Raw genomic sequence first — 19947 nt, 5'->3', positions numbered from 1 at the left:
CATTTCGATGTTGTTTTAAAAGCTTATACTGTCTTTGTCATTCGGACGCGGGGGTCCGAAGTATGCATTTCAATGTTGTTTTTGAAACCCAACACTTTGCCCTTGGTCATTCGGACGCGGGGGTCTGAGACGTCGTTTTTGATATGTTTTTTTAAAAACTTACCTTTCGCCCTTGGTCATTCGGACGCGGGGGTCCGAAACGTTGTTTTTGATGTTGCTTTTAAAAACTTTAACTTCGCCCTTTTCGGAGCTTAGGGTCCGAAGTATGCATTTCGTATGTTTTTAAAACTTTAACTTCGCCCTTTTCGGAGCTTAGGGTCCGAAGCATGCATTTCGTATGTTTTTAAAACTTTAACTTCGCCCTTTTCGGAGCTTAGGGTCCGAAGCATGCATTTCGTATGTTTTTAAAACTTTAACTTCGCCCTTTTCGGAGCTTAGGGTCCGAAGTATGCATTTGATATGTTTTTAAAACTTTAACTTCGCCCTTTTCGGAGCTTAGGGTCCGAAGTATGCATTTGATATGTTTTTAAAACTTACCTTTCGCCCTTGGTCATTCGGACGCGGGGGTCTAAAACGTTGTTTTTGATGTTGCTTTTAAAACACAACCCTTCGCCCTTGGTCATTCGGACGCGGGGGTCCGAAACGTTGTTTTTGATGTTGCTTTTAAAAACTTTAACTTCGCCCTTTTCGGAGCTTAGGGTCCGAAGCATGCATTTCGTATGTTTTTAAAACTTTAACTTCGCCCTTTTCGGAGCTTAGGGTCCGAAATATGCATTTGATATGTTTTTAAAACTTTAACTTCGCCCTTTTCGGAGCTTAGGGTCCGAAGTATGCATTTCGTATGTTTTTAAAACTTTAACTTCGCCCTTTTCGGAGCTTAGGGTCCGAAGTATGCATTTTGCGCTACGTTTTAAATTTAACAGCTTGTGCTGTTCGGACACGGGGGGTCCGAAGTATGCTATTGCACTGTGTTTTAAACTTAACTTTCACTAAAGTTCGGACCTAAGGTCCGAAAACGTTGTTGGGCAGTGTTATGTTTTAAAATTTTAACTTTTTGGAAATTTCGGACCTAGGGTCCGGAATGCGATTGCCACCTTATGCTTTCAAATTTTGAATTTTCACCTTCGGACGCTTACATCCAAAAAGGGGGGGGAGCGCATAACGTTTTAAACTTAACAGCTCGACTTGACTTTCGCCAAGTTCGGACCTGGAGTCCGAAAAAAAAATGCTTGCATTGCGTTAGGCTTTGGAATTTTGGAACAAACTTTCGGCATTTACGCCCGAAAGCCAGATCAGTCAAGAGGACTCATTGGTTCATTACTCCAACGTCGATCAACTTACGAACTGATCACGAACTCGCTCGAGGAGACACGAGAAACTCTGTTTCGATTCTCGGGATGACGATCAAAAAGCTCAAAACTGGAAAGGGGGGGGGGACCCTGTCGGCGACAGGGGGCGTGTGCAACGCACAACAGGTAGCTGTAAATCATTTGTTGTCCTTATGCAATGGTTACATGTTCCATTATCGGACCTCTAGCCTGGACGCACAAGTCGTGATTAATGTCACCTTGGCTCCCCTTCCTGTCACGGCATATATGAAATGCCTGGAACTCACACCGTTGGACTCTCCACGGTGTTTGCAAACCCGATACCCATCTCCACTTTGCAGTTTGTGCGGTTTCCACAGGTTCTCCGCGAATGAACGAAGCTTTAATACTATGCCTAGCCACGGAGTTTGTTTCCTGCAGTGCTTCCGGATGTAATACGAGGAAGATGGAACGTAGCCTGCGTGTGATGCTTTGCCTGTGTCTACCACCAATGCCGAAACCTTCCTCACAAACGGTGGATAAATACAACGTCTCTGTGGTTCAACACTTCGATTCCAATAAGACAGAGCAAAGCCGGCGAAAGGAATTCACTCTTCTATTGTTGACATCCCGTAGATAATCAACCTTCACTGGTTTCTTTTCTTAATTAAATCCCATCCTCTTGCTATCGTGAGCCCATCCTTTTATTGACAAGAGTTGGTTGAGAATTCCCGTAATAGTTAAGACTAATTACGGCTCAACAAAAATACATATAATTGCAAAATATGTCTTATAAATATTAATTATTTATATAAGTGAATGGGAATTTAATATAAGATAATTAATATTCTATACATTCGTAATCACTTATTAGGGGACATGACACTTTCTTTGTCAGTATGTCTAATGGGTAAGAAATGTCGCGAAGCCCTTGATAAACCTTTTGTAGTAGTCAACGTGCCCTAGGGAGGACTTCACTCCTATGACATCTTTTGGGCTCTCCATCTTGATGATGACGCCTATCTTATCTGGGTCGGTCTTTAGTCCTTCCCTACATACTATGTGACTGAGCAATTGCCCTTGTGGCACCATAAGTCTATACTTCTTAGGGTTCAGTGCCAGTCATGCCCTTCGGCACCTTTCTATACACTCCCTCAATGCAGTGAGGTGAGTTTCCTGCCCACTGTATATCGACCATTCATCCAAGAAGGCTTTAAAATTTCTCATGGACATTTTATCAAAACTACGCAGTATGATCCTCTAGAAGGTGGCTGGGGCGTTGCACAGGCCGAAGGACATTCTATTGTATGCATACACCCCGTCCTCCACCGCGAATGTGGTCTTCAACTTGTCCTCCTCCGCTATACTTATTTGGTTGTACTCCAGAATCCATCCATACCCCTTCCAAGATACTGACAGTGAATGGGATCGAGAAGGGGTCCTTGATCGTGATTGCATTGAGGCATCTGAAATTTACACAAATCCTTATTTGATTGGCTTCCTTCTTCAAAGATATCACTATTGGCGAGACCCACCTGCTCATTTCCACTTTGTAAATTATTCTTGCCTCCAACATCTTGTCAATTTCCTCGTTCACCTTGCCAGCATTATTCTTGTTCATCCGGTACAGCCTCTTCCGTATGGGTTGGGCACCCGATACGAGAGGGATTCAATGCACACAAAGTTCTAGAGATATATCCCTTAGGTCCTTGTACGTCCAAGAAAACACATCCTTGTACTCCATGAAAATTTTAAACGTCGCCGCCTAAAGTACGAGGTTGTAATTTCCCCTTTTTCGAATGATATGATTTATGATTGGATTAGCCTATTATTGGCCCTCGTAGTCTAAGACTGATGGTTAGAGGGTCCCAGTTGGCAGTGCAGGAGGCTTATTCCCATTCTGGAGGTCAGAAGTGTTCAGGATTGCTCTTTGTTTGGTTCAGCTTGGCCTTCGTTTGACTCTGTTTCACACACTTACTATTTATAGTAAGTAAGTGGTTGATTGAGAGGGACCCTTACTATATTTAGTAAGGCTGTTAGATGCATAGTGGATGTAGTTGTTGACCCTCTGGTTCAAACATGATTGAAAAATAATGAATATTCGAGGAGTTATTAATGTTTAATTGGCCTAAATGATAATTATTTATTAAAAGGTGATAATATAAGTTATAACTTAATTTTATAACTTGAGGGTCAATTCATCATAAAAAGGGGGCCATTTGAGGAATTAATTATGAATGGCAATCTTAATGAAATATTAAATGTTTTCCCTTAGTCTTAATGAAATAACATTTTAAATGTTATTAACATATCTTTTATGGGAAAATCGAGCCTTAAGGAGGAATTAAATGTAAAGGAGGATTTATCCCACATTGAGCATGGAGATTGATTTGGAGTTTGAGTCATTATAAACAAACCTTGTCTTCCTTCAAGAGCATGTTATGAGAATTAGATATTGAAACTATTTCTTCATTGTTGCTGGAAATCAGTGACTGGATATTCTAAGGATGAAAACCCTTGGAATTAGTGAAGGCTGGACGGAAACCCATTCCTTCAAGATTGGTGGATTCAAACGGAGTTCACATCTAGATTTAATGGTGGATTTTGGAAAAGAATAAGCAGACCAAGAACTTACACTTGCAGTCAGGGAAATTATCTATTGCTGATAGGAGTTCAAGGTATAAAATCAGGACTGGACGTCCATCTACAGGCAGAGCTTGAACTTCTTATCATTCGCATTTGACAGGGCTTGTCTCTTTGCTGGTCGTGAGCATTGGAGAGTGTTAGACATGGGCATAAATCAGAGAATATAATCAAATCTGTACAGGTGCATTCACTTCACCAACCATCTATGCATTCATTATCATGAAACCTTTGCTGGGTGCGAACCATTTGACTGGACTAATCATTTAGAAGTTGCTGTGTTGAAGTTTTGAAAAAATCTGGAAACTTATGAATTCTCAAACTAGTTGCATTTATTACAAATCTGCACTTATATGCTAGACTGAATAATCTGGTTACTTAAGCTCTGAGTCTGAAAAGAAGACTGCTATATGTTTGATGAAATGCCTCAATTAAGGATAAAGTTCCGAAAGTAGGTTTCCATGCCAAGTGTTTGTCATAATGCCTCTTGTTGTAGATGATCTTATTGCATAATTAGAATGCATTGAAAATGTTTGACTAAATGACTAGCAGCTAGAGGTTCTTTTTCAGTCAATAAACTCTTTGAGTAGTCTCTTAGAATGCATGCCAAATGTTAGTAGAAATATCTATCAACTGTAGATGCATATATTATGCAATTTCAGTCACTCATTGTCATTGAAAGGTTAGTGGTAGGTTTTACATTGCATTCTCATTCAGTTTCAGATTTTGATATATGTCCATTTGAGTTCAATGAATGCATATTATCATCTCATACAAAAGAATACAAAAAAAAAAACCACAATCAACAAGTACAAAAGTCTCATGACAAGTGTTTGACAATATTCCTTGAGCATTCAAATCAGAAATTTTCAAATCAGAGTTAGCAAGGGATGCTATAGAGGTTCCAATCATCTCCAACCATAATAATCTTTTGGTTATCTTCGTCACCAAGGTTCACTATTCGATTCCTCATATTTTATTGCTTTGTCCCTTTCAAACCGGTGGGCGGGTGTGTCATCCACCCTTGCCACTCCCTTCCGGTATTCTCCATACTTCGGGGGGAAAGCTGCTCTCTCCGTATCTTCGCCAACCTCTTCGATCTCCCTAATTTCCAACATGTTACACTCTGGGTGGAAGACCTCATAGTCCTCCATTTGCTAGTGGAATAGCCTGTTAAGAGAGCTGGTTTCATCCTCCAAGTAACCTTCTAGTTTGAGCACCCCCTTGTCATTAGGTTCCATCCTTCTCTTTCCATCCTTAGAACCCCATTCATAGTCATTATAGTTGTTGGAGTCTGAGTCGGAGGATGCCAATTCTTCACTTACAGCCTGATTCATGACATACTTCCATCCTTCGCTCTCGATGGAGAATGTATATCTTTTCCAACTATGGTTTGCCTTGGTGGCGATCAACCAGCCCCTTCTGAGGAGGGCATCGTATGCCTTCTTATCAAGTGGGATGATCACGAAGTCGAGGAAGAAGTGTTGAGTACCAATACTGACCTTTTGTGCCATGATTGTCCTGAGCAACTTAATGTCGTGCTGGTCGGCGCCTCTTCGTTGACGATGGTATTAGTTAGCTTCCACCCCATTATTCCATTTCGACCATAATAGGCTTCCTTTTGATGCTTACGGTTAATAGCTTGGGGTCAGTGGGTGAGTTGTCAATTGGCTTCGTTGTTGGCTTCTCCAACCGTTCACAATGATCCTGGCTAGCTATTTTGTCACTAACCACGTTGGTAATGGCCATCTTCAATTGGGGCATGGTCTGCAGTAGGTCCGATACCCTTACGGGTACGGTGGCTTGCAGCATCTGTTTCATTATGGTCTTTTCGGACTCCGACCATAGAGGAGTACTAGCGGCACCATGTGAGACGCTTCTTTCTTCTGCCATGACCCATTGAATGTCCATCTTCGCTTCTTGAAGTAGCTCCTTTTCTGTACAGGGATCACGAGATGGTGCCTTCTTGGTCTGTAGCCTGGTAATCGCCAGTACTTCCTTGTTTGGCTCTTACACGTCCAACATGTTTACTCCTTTCTGCTTCGGGTAGTCAGTGTCCTTGTGGTTTCCGGGTCTAGACCATTTGCATAACAACCCTGCATTGCTTCTTCGGCCATTTTGGTAGTCCCGCGCGAAGTGACCCCATTCATTGCAACTGCGGCATTGGATCATGGGTCTACCCTTCGCATAATACTATATTCTCCTTTGCGAGGTATTGTTATTGCTGTTGTTATTCCCTTTCTTGTTGTTTCGGTCCCCCCTAGGAGATGCATTGGAGTTGGCAGGGGTTTTTGGAGGTGTGGCCGGAGGGGTTGTTTGTTCCCCTTAGGCACAAAGCACTTGTGTGCTCCTTGTTTTTAAGTTGGAGCATCCCAATACTTGACAGATGTCACAAAATGATTTCTTTGGGCAAGTGCCCTTGGTATGGCCTTCCACCTTGCAAGCAGTGCACCGCAATTCCTTACCTTCCTTGACACTCTCCGTTTTTGCCTTCAACTCCATCATCCCCATCATGTCTCTTTGAATAGCTTTTACAGGTTTAGACTCTCTGTCGCTACTTTCCGTACTATCATCATCACTGAGCCTTTTCTTCCCTTTGGATGTTTTACTCTCGCTCTCAATGTCCATCACTTAGTTGTAGGCTTCAACGTACGATGCCGGGGAAACCACTTTCATTTTTCTTCTGAGGGATGGGACAAGTCCCTCCATGAACCACCTCTTCTTCAAGCCATTGGTCTACTAGTGTTCCATCTCGCTCAACAATTCTTTCAGTCTACGATTGTAAGTGCATACATTCTCACTTTTCCCTTGGTATTATAGATTTCGACCACGATTTGCTGTCATCCCTCAAGAGTTTGAATTCCTCCTCAAATTCCTTCTTTAATTCACTCCACCCGCCCTTTTCCTTGGCGTCTAGATTCGTGTACCAATCAATAGCAATTCCCCAAAGGGTGGCGGGGAATGCCTTTAACCAATAATCCTGGTCATCTTGGCCATTCGCCTCCCATATCGTTAGACATGTTTTACAATGCCGTACAGGGTCCTCCAATCCATCTCCTGTGAACTTTGGAAGTTTTTGCCTCTCCGAGTTACTCTAGTTGTGCAACATTGTCCTTGCTTGGAAGGTACCGTGTGCGTTGGAGCAGGTTCGACTGTCCTGCTCTCCGTGTTCAGGTGCCTCTCTTGCAGTCTTGGCCACGTGTGAGCTCTCTACGTGTCCACCTTCTATGCCTTCTGCACCTTGGTCACCTTCATTTCTATAGTTCTTCGCAAAATCTTCAGCTTAGGCCCTCCTAGATTGCTCCACCAAGGATAGATTCCCAATTTGGTATAGGTTGGTTTCAATAATTTCGGCAACCTTGGCTTCAAGGTTTCATGCTTCCTCTTTGTCACATACAGAGTGTACAGACAGGCTACGTCTGGAAGTGGTAGGTTCCTCACAACCTCTACCAAACCATTCCACATACACGGTCTCTGCCTCTCCTAACTACAACTTCTAATCACACTCCTACTCCTACTTCTTGCTAGACTCTTTGAACCTTCAAGGATTCCCCTTAAACACCATCTCCTTTCACTTTGTTCCCTCAGGCGGTGAGATCTCCATACTGATGTGACTCTCTCTTCTCGAGTGTTTTTGGTTTATCAATCTTTGTTTGGGTGTAGGGGCATTAATTGCCTGGGGTACAGTGTCTTCTCATATCCCGCTCCTCTTCCTCCCTATGGGTCTTCTCTTTGTATTTTTGCAGTATATGTTGCCGATGTCGTTCACGGTTGCTTTCCTCTCGTCAGTCTTGTAGTTTGATCGGATTCCATGCCAACAATCTTCGAAGACTTTCGAGAAGATCGAAGATGGCAGTGTTCATTGTGAGTTCGCCATTCACCGTGCCTTCAGGGACTGCTCTCTCCCGAGCTTCCCTCTGTATGTACTGAGTGACTGAAACCTCCCACAGATCTACTAGGACTTCTGTCAGTTGATCCTCCCGTACTTCCACCTACGTCACTTCTTCTTGAGTGTCACTTTCGGTTACCAATAATTGCTGTTGGAATAGTCGACCCATTATGTGTTCGTACCGCTTGCCATCATATTGATATCCGAGTTTGTATCGGCGATGACGCCAAAATGTTTACTTCCTACAGTGTGGGTTCTCAAACTACCAGAAGTAAACAGAAAGCAACAAGTACATGAACAGTAACAACATATAAAATTCACAAAAACAATTATGGCAGAAAGATATAACTTTTATTCTAGCATGTCATGAATACAACAACAGTGATCTCGTTCCCAATACAACATGACATGTATATACCATCCGACGGTTGGCTGAGATACCAAACATCAACAACTACCAACTAACCCCTACGGGAACATTTAATTGCCATTTATTAAACTAAACATAACAAAGTATTATTCATTTGTCGGCAATTTAACAACACAAATCATTAAACAAAACGTTAAGGTTACAAGGACAAGAATAAACAAGCATGTTACTCCTCTGAATTTCTTTCTTCACTTGGTGCATATATAACTAACATTGATTAAGATTTCATAATATCCATTTGCGATTCCATTAAGATGATTTTCCCTAAGAAAACAGACCTTTGAGTTTATGATAGGTTACAATCACAGCTACTAACAGGAAAATTCATGCTTTCAAAACACTTGTTGAATATCAAGACCTAGTTAGTTCAATAGCAGTACCATGGAATGGGTGCACTAAACAAAACTACCGATTAATGCATCCACAACGATCTATATCGCAAGCTTAGCGAATTAATACGTACATATTCAAGAAGAGAGATGGTACTTTTCTTCGAGCTCCTATTGCTCATTATCATAACAAGTAAAATTGGCACATAATAAACTCATTACGAAGATGAAAATGAATAAAAACTCATGCCTAAAAATGTAGTTTCAGGTTGACAGTGACTACCTAAGTTGGACTAGATTTGGCTCTGGATACAAGCTAAGAGCACAAGCAATGCAATCCAAGCTTAGACTAGAGGAACAATCTTGTCAGAGACTAGAGTTAATCTCTTCCTTCCTTTCATAGGACAATTAACTACTAGCAATTTATAGAACACTATGTTTCTTCCCCTCGACCTTACTGAAATATAATGCTTTCTCCAAAAGAATGGTTTTTTCCCCAAAACAAAATCATAACCCCTATGCCTGGCCAAGGAATGGCTATTAATAATGAACACATAGAAGAGGCGATTGCACCAACAAGAAACATAAACCCAAGAAAACTGACAAACAGCTTGCGCATGAGGTGGTAGCACTCCCATTACAAAGAAGGATTCAATAAAAGAAATAACATAAGCTTCAAAGAAAACGATCCCTCCCAACATGCTTGTTGGTGATTAATTAAAATAGAATCTGCAACCAAAGGCATCACCCTGCAATAACATAGGTATATAATCCGTAAGTAATATTAAATAATAAGGCATTCAATGGTTGCAAGCTCTTATATATGTAATGTCCCCTACTTGGTTTAGGCCGGTTTAACCAAAATTAATCTGTTTCTATATACTTATGACTTCAACTAAATTGGTTAGGAGACAAATCTATCCTAACATGAATCAAATCGGTGATATTACATAGTTCAATCAATTAATTTATTAATAAGTAAATTGTTCATCTATCATACATCCATAATAAGTTTATAGATCCAAGCCCTTACCTATCTTGGGACAATGCCCTCAAGGATTATGGGTCGCTGATCCCTTGAAATATTCCCCTTAAATTTTTCCAATTTTTTCCAATTATAAGCACCACAAGTACCCGTTAGGATTAGAAAATGATAATCAAAACATTGCGGAAAGTAACCCTTCCACTTTCTGATCACCAAGAGCCCAATGTGGGAAGGTGAGAGCATACGGTGATAAGGGGATCGTTAGCTCAATGATCTGCTGGAAATTACAATGCAAAGTACAATACTGGGCGGCAAGCTAGCCCCTTCCGCTTATCCAACGGGTGAGAGAACTTCCACAAAAGTTTGGTGATGCAACCAACCAACTACAAGATTACAAGGAACTGAAAATAGCAACAATCACTTGACCACTTATCCCGTGGGAGGACTGAAAATGGAATTGCAATTTACTCAACCGCTTATTCAGCGAGAGGACAGTGTTACAATAATAAAAGAAAGGCGGCAAGCCAACCTCTTCCACTTATTCAGTTGGTCCTGAGCAACAATCCAAAACTAGATAGCTGTTAGTACTACTAATCAGCTTTACAATGCATAATATAGATTTTTTGATTATGAGATATCGCTGTCCAAAAGATAGGCGGCAAAGCTAGCCTCTTCCACTTATGCAGTGGGACTAAGAGTAATCAAGAAACTTGCTGTTAGTACTACTAACCAGCATTACAAGATGAATATGAATGGTAAATCAAGTGCTGATAACAAGTCCAATGCTGATAACAAGAGCAACAATTGCAAATAATAAGATATACACTCCCAAAAACAACACAGACCAACCACACCAAGAACACTCTCCACACTAACAATTTCAAACTCTGAAAATGCAAACAACACGATGGAATAAGGTAGACCAACAACCTCAAAATAATCACAACTTTACCCACACTCAATGGAATGACCCCAAAACAGTTGCAAATGAAAGATATAAGACAGACGATTAAGCTAGATCCAACAAATTGCATCAAATACCCCCAAATGAATTCTTGCATGCATTCCCAGACAGCTCAACATGGTATGGCTAGGACAGAAGTACGATTTGCATTGTGAAAATGAATACTCAAAATTAAGCACTACAAATTACAAGAATGATCGCTTGGGACATAGGAAGAGAACGAGCCACTACCCAGAATGAGCGGACACCCGGACAAAGAGATATGAATGAAAATAAGCTATAGCCACACCAAAACCAGCAACTTGGCACACACACAACACTCCAAAAACTTGAAAACTCGAACACACACTTGCAATGAATCCATCCATTCTTTTTAGTGAAGAACAACTCCAAATCTCAACTTTGTCGCTATCTAGGAGGACAATCCTCAAAGCATTCAATCAACTTTCCGACAGCACTTCATTATAATATTCATGGATATCGAAAATGAGAGCCAAGGTGCATATTTATAACTTTCTCCCCAAGTCGAATCTCCTTTCCCTCCAATATGGGATTAAACATCCACATTCAAATCTCCTTTAATTTGTATTCATTTCATTTCATTATAATTAGCATAATACGCCAAACTCATATCCACCCTTCAATGCCACTTTTGATAAATATAATGCTTATAAAATAATATTCATAAAATTGCACTTGACGTCTCAATTGGAAGGTGAAATATTTTGCCAAAAAGACTTTGGATAGAAATAATATTTCATTCTCTTAAGTCATAACACAAATTACGCTTAGGCCATGGGGATAATTAAAGTATATAAAAAAATACTTTTTACTTCCAAATACTAACTACTGCCAAAATGAGCTGAGACCAAGTCTTTTGAGTTTGAACACAAGAACCTGCCAAAAATAATACTGCTAGAAATAGCCACTGAGCTGAGCTGTAGAAACCTTGCCAAAAATAGTACTTACTATAAATAGCATACTGCTAAAAATAGTAAGTGTTTCCAAAGTGATTTTTACCACATTCTGAGCAGCTTTTGAACTTACTAAAAATAGTAAGTCCAGAAAAAGTCACCCGATGCAGATGCATGTCAAACCATCCTGTAGCTCTCTGAAAATCCAAAAGGAATTCATAATCCAAACCGACAAACCTCCACGAATACACCCTGAAAACACCAAAGAATCCTCCTAGACAATAGGAAACCCTAATTTTTGCTCCCAACTAGCCTACGGGTCTCCAGAATAGGCTAATGGCCTACTGAATTAGCTACTGCTGAGAAGGGGACATTACAGTCTACCCTCCCCAAGATTGCTTGTCCTCAAGCAACCGCAAGCCTGGATGCTGCAAAATCTCCTCATTCTCCCAAGTAGCATCCTCCACAAGTAAGTTCTTCCACTTCACCAAATACTCCTTGATTGTTCTTCTCCTCAAGGAACGTTCCCTTGAATCAATGATCTCTTCTGGAATCAACACCAATTGTCCTTTCTCATCTAAGGGATAAAAATGTAAAGAGACCACAACATTGTGTCCAAGTGCCTTCTTAAGGCGAGACACGTGGAAGACATTATGAACCTGTTGTGCATTGCACACGCTCCCTGCCACCGACAGGGTCCCCTTTCCTTTTTGAGCCTTTCCGTCTTCACCCTGTTGAAGTCCGCGCAGAGTGTCGCGAGTCCTTTCGAGCAAGCCCGCGATCAGTCTATGAGATGATGATGTTGAGCGAAGGAGCTTGTGAATCCGTATTGTCAGTTGAGCCCTCGGGCACCAATTCCAAGAGGTTGTTTAGGCTTGTAAAATCGCCTTGGATAGGCGTGGGATGATAGAAGCTGGAAAAACCCGCCAAGCAAGGGATAAAGCATCTGAAGGTTGCATGAGGACCCAAAGACGCCAATTTTCGCATAAGAATAATGGGAGAGATTACATGATGTTTTTAGAAGTTTGCACGATTTGTATGAATGCCGATTTTCGCCAAGGGATATAAAGAAGATAAAGAATGCAAAGTGCCAAAGTGGACAAAACTTGCTTAAGTGCCAAAACTCGCACTTTTAAGTAAAAGTTGTCAGAATGCCCAAAAGGGGGTGAATTTCAGACCTTTAAGCAAAAAACGCAGAAAATGTGAAAGTTTGCAAAATGCCCAAAAGGGCTGAAATTCGGACCTTTCGGCCAATATGTCAGAAAATGTGAAAGTTTGCAAAATGCCCAAAAGGGCCGAAATTCGAACCTTTAGGCGAAAATGTTAGAAAGTAAAGTTTGAAAATTAGCAAATGACCAAAAAGGTCCGAAATTGACAAAAGGTGCGAAAGGGCCGAAGTTTGCAAAAGCACTTAAAGTACCGAAATTTTCAAAAAGCCTCCATATCCCCGAAAATCGCGATTTGGAGGAAAAGCACGAAGAAAGTAAAGTTTGAAAATTAACAAGAGCCCCAAAATCGCTGAAATTGGTAGAACACTAAAAGTTGCCGAAGTTTGCAAACTTGTCAAAAGGGTCTGAAGATTATCAAACCACACCCAACTCCCGAAATTCGCGACTTGGAGAAAATCGCGATTTCTTCAGAGGTTGCGAGGTTGACAAAGGGCGTCAAAACACTGAACTTCGCGTGACCAAGGCAAATCACAATTTTCACAAACTGCTGAAGTCAGGGTAAAGTCGCGTGAAAAGGAAATGGCGTAAGATTTGGAGGGTAAACCCAAAGAGCACAGTTTGCATTAAAGGTAAAATCGCGATTTTTACAAACCTTGCAAACTCAGTAGACCCCGTAATGGCTTACCATAGGGCAATTTCGTGAATCTTCATAATCTGAAACCCTCTCCATTTTGTTGAGGATCGCGTAAGGTAAAATCGCGAAGTTTTATGAGCCTTGAAAAGTAAAATGCCATTAACACCATTCTCAGCGCCATAAAATCACGAAGTTAGAAATCACCAAAATCGCCCAAGGTAAATCGCTATGTCTAAGTGTGTAAATCTTCATTTTCCTTCCAAACCAAAGGCGTGAAATTTTGAATAGGGAGTTAACTGTTGAAATTTAAATTGTAGAGTCTCCCATTCAAAATTTGGAATTCGTTCTTGCAAGGCAAATCGTGCAATTTCTCGCCATTCATTTTCACTAGGTACGTGTGCTTTACCTCTCTCAATTGTTTGAAATATTTGCAAATTGGATAGATGTGTGTGCAAAAAATAGATTAAAATGCTTAAGTCTTCAAAATCGCATCTTTTTCTGTTTGTAAGGTGTCATGCAAAGCAACTGAAATTAGAACTTACTCCTAAGAATCAGCTGAAAAATGCATTTTCAAACTTAGGAAAATTTCTCAAGCTTTGTCCATTTTGAAATTAATGACTAAGTGTAAATCTGTAATCGAAAAGCTTCATAAATATTCATGTTTAAATCAATCAAGCTTTTAGCCAACAATATCATGTTGTTCTTTCAATTCGATTTTTTAATTGATCCTGGTATGCTGGTATATCCTTTATCTAACCCGCTTCACTTCCTTTTTATCGCCTCGTAATCCGCATCCGGCTATGCAGGATAAATGCCTAAATCGGTGGTAGAATCATCAAAGATGCCTGCTACAGCCAAGACATCACGAGCATCCAAATCAGATATCCCTTGCCGAGTCGAAAGGATGAAGTATCAGTATCAAAGAGGGGGACCGAGGGAGTCAAAAGTTCAGAGTGTCTAGGACAGTGTCGACGATACTGACCTGGGCCATATTGATATTCAAGATTTCAGGAACTGTCTTCTCCCCTAATGCCTACGACAAGCCTAGACATATGATGGAAAGTGGCATCGCCCAAGCAGCAGGATTTCCCCCAGCAGTGCAAAACTAGGCGTTTTAAAATTTCTCCGAAAAATGTTGAGAGGCTCGAAATTCGACTTTGAGAGCAAGTAAACATGAAATCAAGTCTCTCAATACGCCAGAGTCGACTGAAAGTGAAGGCAAAGACATTTTGTAAACTTAGAAACATCTCTCATTCCAGCTCCAAGGGCCTAAAAGTCAAGAGAGCAAATAAACATAAGTTAAAGATCATCTTTCATTTCTCCTGTTGAACTTGAAATTGCCAAAAGGGGGGTTATAACCTAAAAAGTAAAATCTCTCAAAACCCCCCAGTATGCCCGAAATTCCAAGACTTAGGTGATTAAAAAAGGTAAAATCCCACGAAATTTCACAAGGGTGGTGTTAAAATGGAAAGCCAAAATCTCACATTTTAGGTGAAGCGTTTGAAATTGGATATGCTTCTTAAAAAAGGCTTAAACTTAATATCTCCCAGTTCACCTCTCAGGCCTAAATTTTGTCTAAGTTGGAGAGCGAATCAAGATGAAGGATCAGATTTCACATTTGAGGAGAGACATTTAAAAGACACATTTCACAAAGAGCTTCTTATAGCCCGAACTCCACTGAGACGAAGGTAGACGTTAAATAAAATTTAATATTTGTCCAATTAATTGATTAAAGGTGAAATTGATTGTTTGCAGGAAAACGACATCGGGAGGAGCTAAAGTGGCGACTTGACACAAGATCAAAGCCAGGCGCTGGAAGCTGGAGAAGAAGATATAGGAGCACGAGATCGGAACCAAGCATTGGGAAGCATGCTGCTGGACTCCAAATTGAATTCCACCACAGAGACCAAAGACCGAAGAACATTCAGAATGCAACAAATGTGCATCCTCAAAAGAATACACTACTGGATTTAATTCTAGAAGTTCAGTTTCTAAAAACTAAAATTGTTAAATGTAAAGCTGCCTGTGGGTCCCGCTCAAGATATTTTGAAACAAACTGGAACACAGGTCAATTTTGGACAATTATGTTCAACTATCGGATTGACCGAATTAATGCCAAATAGTGATAGGTAGTTGAGAAGGTGGTTGGGGGGATAGCTGAGAATTGAGTGGGCATGGGTTAAAGTTACCATGCTTCTGGAAGGCAAATTGCAACCCTTGGATGCAGTCGATCTTGGCCACTAGTTCAAATTGTAAATTCTATAAAAGGCAGGATGCCTCTCATTGTAAGGGCTTAGACTCTAGTTAGACTGTTAAAGGGTTAGATTTTTAGGCAGTTAGATTTTAGTTAAAATAGGTTAGATTGTAGAAGGTTAAATTTTAGGAATAGCATAGAGATGCTGCAGAAGTTGTTGTAATAGGCAGCTGGAACCAATATAATGGACATTGATTTGGTGTTTATCATCTTGGTTTTAGCCCGTTTGCATGGTTTCTTTCAGCAATTTAGATAGATCTTTCTTTTGGGTGTGCAGGTATTTGATGGATTCGGGCTCATACCATTGAGGATATACTGATTGTATGTTCTTGTGTATGGTTAGCCTGAGCCCTTTAATTGCATTTAGTTCTATTGCTGGTGTCTGTTTGAGCTACGCTAGAATTGGGTGCTTAGCCATGCATTTGTAGTCTGAAAATCTTCCAAGTCCCTTTGAAGATTGCACCGTTTCTGCGAGGTTGTGAGCCATTTTGACCAAGAAGGGATTGGTTATGTTGAATCCGTTGACCCGCATATCAATCTTATTAATTTTAGGTTTCCTAAACCCTTCTCTTTTGCTTTTATTTCCCAGTTCGAGAATCAGATACATACCAAGTTGTTGTAAAACGTAAGTCCCATTGTGCTCCTAGCAAAACACATCAGTCACTGAGTTATCCTGCAGTCAAGAACTGACATTTGGAACCTTGAGGTTGTCTCCTTTGATCGATTAAAAGAAGCATTAGGGCTTCCTTATACAAGAGAGGATAGGATACTCGGCGAGATCATTCTATTCTGTGTTGGCCGGATAGAGTTGCAGCGATGCGACTTTAGCCACGTCAACAAGTTCGTCGCATACCATTCCTGCAAGGACTGCTTGCTACTGAGCTTCCCTCTGCACGTACTGCGTGACCGAAACTTCCCACAGATCTACCAAATCTTCCGTCAATCGATCTTCTCGTGCTTCTTCTTGTGCTACCACTTCTTCGTTGTCACTTTCGGTTACACGTACTTGTTGTTCGAATGGTCAGCCCATTACACGTGCATACCACTTGCCGTCATGCTGGTCTCTGAGTTCGTATCGGCAACAACACCAAAATGTTTACTTCCAAACGGGATATTTCTAACTTACGAAAAATAAACAGATTACAGTGACATAACAGAATAAGAGCAATTCAATATAGCATATGGCATAATGATCTTTCTTTATTACCAAGTGTAATTTTGTATAACATCAACATGAACTATTCCTGATACAAAAACAATATAAATAGTACTAGAAGGTTGGTTAAGGCAGCCACCGTTGGTAACCGACCCAACTCTCAGGAACTAATTACACTGCCTTATAATCAAAACATAACAAATTATTTATTTATGAGCGGCATATTTGCTGTCTACAAACATTTTATAGAATTTTTTTGAAGCACACAGCATGGTATTGCATGAGGATTTCAACCCTCAAGATTATATATCATAGGATTATTTATATTCTATTACATGGAAGAATGAGTTTGTTTATTGTTCTTAAGTAGTACTTCTTAGCAGCAAATGTTAGATAGATGTTTTTCTGTTAAAATAGTACCGAGCACTGATTTTCTGATGTTCAAGAATAAAAACCATCATTGAGGATGCTACAGAAGAGTGAAGACCTTATTGAATTGAGTGCTTTTAAAAATAATTAATTTGTTATGGCCAATTCTCAGTACTCCAATCCATAATTTCATGAATACTTATCCTTTCCTCAATTACTAACATCAAGTATTTGAAATGTGCACATTTGTTTACAATGCCTTTTTAATCTTTTTCAGACATTCAATGAGTTCTTCATAAGAGAGCTTAAGCCAGGTTGTCGGCCAGTTGCATATGAAGATAACGACCATGTTGCTGTATGTGGTGCTGATTCTCGACTTATGGCATTTATGTCCCAAGACTACAGTAAACGATTTTGGATAAAGGTAAAGCTTCAATCCATCATTCTTTGGTCCTTTTAAATAAATAGCAGGGAATGTCAAAAAAATTGATTCTAACAAATTACTATGTAGGAATCATGGGGTGATTGGAATTCTGGGATTATCACATTTATGCTTGTCATTTTGTAGCTATATTTATATATATATGAGTATATCTTTGTTTTCCATTGAATTTATGGATCATAAACTACACATAAAAAAATGTAAGAGTTATCTCAGCTGAGAAATGTAATAACACGTGGATTATCTTCCTATGAAAGCTGAAAAAGAAAGCATGTGATCCTTGCCCCAATATTAAAAGATATTCATCCTCTTGGAAACAATTAGTTCTGGCTTTAGCTTTCATAGCAAGCTTTGCTTGAAAAGTATAGAAATCTCCTAGGTGAATGGAAATCATCTTTGTGAAAAATGGTTCTAGATATGATGAAAAAGGTTTCTTCAACTCATTACCACACTTTTAGCATCGATTCTGTTTATTTGATAACTGGATATAGATGTATTTATGTCTTGATTTGGATGTAGATTAGTAATGGTAATTGCAACATTGTATTTGTAGGAAATGGCGATGTTAACTGACTGTTAAGTTGGCCATTTTGATCAATATCGATTTCCTTAAATACATGGATAAATCTTACCTTTACTTTCATTCTAGTTCAGCTTTCTTTCCCTTTGTTTGCACTGATTTTAAATGAATGTATAAATATCATATTGTGAGGATGTATTAGTTTGAGGGACAGGTTAAAATAATTTTAAATGTCTAGTTTATATGCATTAAATTTCTTTTGTCAAGAACAAAAACCTACAAAACACAAGGTCTATAGCGAGTTTCCAAATATTGAGTTTTTTGGCATTTCCACATTTTCTTATATTGCATTTTAGAGTTATTCAAATAGAATTTGACATTGGAAGCTGGTCATTAATAGTCTTGAGGGTGCCCTTGGGCCATCAAAACTAGTTCATGATCTAAGCATTCCAACTCATATCCAAAGTATGAATTTGAGCTACATTTCAGGATCTTGACAAGTAGCACCACCAAGATAACCCTACTTCAATATTCTATTTTATTTTAAAAGTTATTTGTCCTTTTTCAACAATTCATTTTGGCTTCCAAAAACAAATGGCACCCCTCGTGAGGAATAACCCTTTGGTTTTCAAGGAGAACCCTTCATTTAGTGTTTTTAGTGAGTTTTCAATTATTTCATTGCAAACTTATAAAATAGGTACATTTGAATAAAGAATGTAATATACACCCTTATTTTTAAAGTTTTCTATTTGATGCTTAGATGTTTGCAAGTAAACCATGCACAAAATAGGAAATACAAAGACAATATTGGCAGCAAAGAAATAACAGAAATATATCCAAAATACTCAAATGACATAAACCCACAACTAGAAATTACTTTCAGATTTATTGCAAAAATGGACAGCAACATATAATCATTTTCTACAATACCCAAATGGCCAAATGGCTTTAGAATGACAGTACAAGTGGATCCATAACATCTAAACATGCACAGGTCTGATCTTGCACCTATATCATCAAATTGGAGCTTCCAAACTTGGACACCACACCCTCTAGGACAGATCTTGTAAGAACCTTAAAAGGTCCTCAACTGAAACAATTGACGTTTAACTGAACCTGTTGCGTTTCAAGTGTGTTCTTTGCCCATTTGTAGCAGCAAATATAATTTTGACAAACTTAAGCACAAAAAGCAACTATAGGGAAACGCTAGAAATCAATTCTAATATAGTAATAAACTGATCAAACCCTTATTACATGTATTCAACCTTTATTTACCCTCAATACATAAACAGACAATAAAAGATAGGAACTGAAAAATATCAAGAATTGTTGGAAACCCTTATTTCTTCCTTGCTGGTCATACACAGTCCATTATGACAGCATGCTATAACTCACTCCAGACTGACCCAAACAGCTTGCATGGTAGCTCAATGGATGACTCTAGGCTAGGCGCACCTTCTCCTTATTTTGTTTATTTTTTGGATCCTTCCAACATGCAAATCGCAGCCCCTTAGGTGATTGGCGCTACTCCCCAGACAGCCGTACAGCCATCAAAAATATCTCCTTTGGGTATCTTTGTTTTCTTGTTTGCTGCAGCAACAAAATACTGATAAATAATGGTGCCTCTCTGACTAATAAGCACAAACTTGGCCCCTGAATGAAACCAACTGTAAGAGAAAGATCAACTGATATTTCATAGCCTCTGATGTTGTTGTACAAGAATCCCACGTTTTCCTGTACCGATACCTCTGATCACTGTAGAAGAATCTTCTGTTGAAACCCTTGGCCAAAAACTCCTCTCAGAGCTCCAAACAAAAATATCAAAACTTAGCATAGTGAAAAGAAGACCTAAAATCTTCTTTAATCTTCTCCATTTACGGTTGGCGCGATTCCCAAGAAAGGTGCAATTTGGCCTTTAATGATGTTTTAACTTTTATTATTT

General features: G+C 39.6%; 1 protein-coding gene across 3 annotated transcripts in view; it reads left to right on the top strand.

Annotated features, from left to right (window-relative positions):
* The window catches only part of LOC131044884 (phosphatidylserine decarboxylase proenzyme 3), a 265342-nt gene that overhangs the window by 191281 nt on the left and 54114 nt on the right, over nt 1-19947 (top strand). For all 3 annotated transcript variants that reach the window (XM_057978357.2, XM_057978356.2, XM_057978355.2), the window contains one exon: nt 17321-17467. In XM_057978357.2, the coding sequence (XP_057834340.2) occupies nt 17321-17467 (147 nt within the window). The remainder of the gene's footprint in view (nt 1-17320; nt 17468-19947) is intronic.

The sequence above is a fragment of the Cryptomeria japonica genome, chromosome 1 (assembly GCF_030272615.1).
Source record: "Cryptomeria japonica chromosome 1, Sugi_1.0, whole genome shotgun sequence".
Lineage (NCBI taxonomy): Eukaryota > Viridiplantae > Streptophyta > Pinopsida > Cupressales > Cupressaceae > Cryptomeria > Cryptomeria japonica.
Note: the sequence above shows the minus strand (reverse complement) of the source record. Positions and strands in the feature narration are given on the sequence as shown.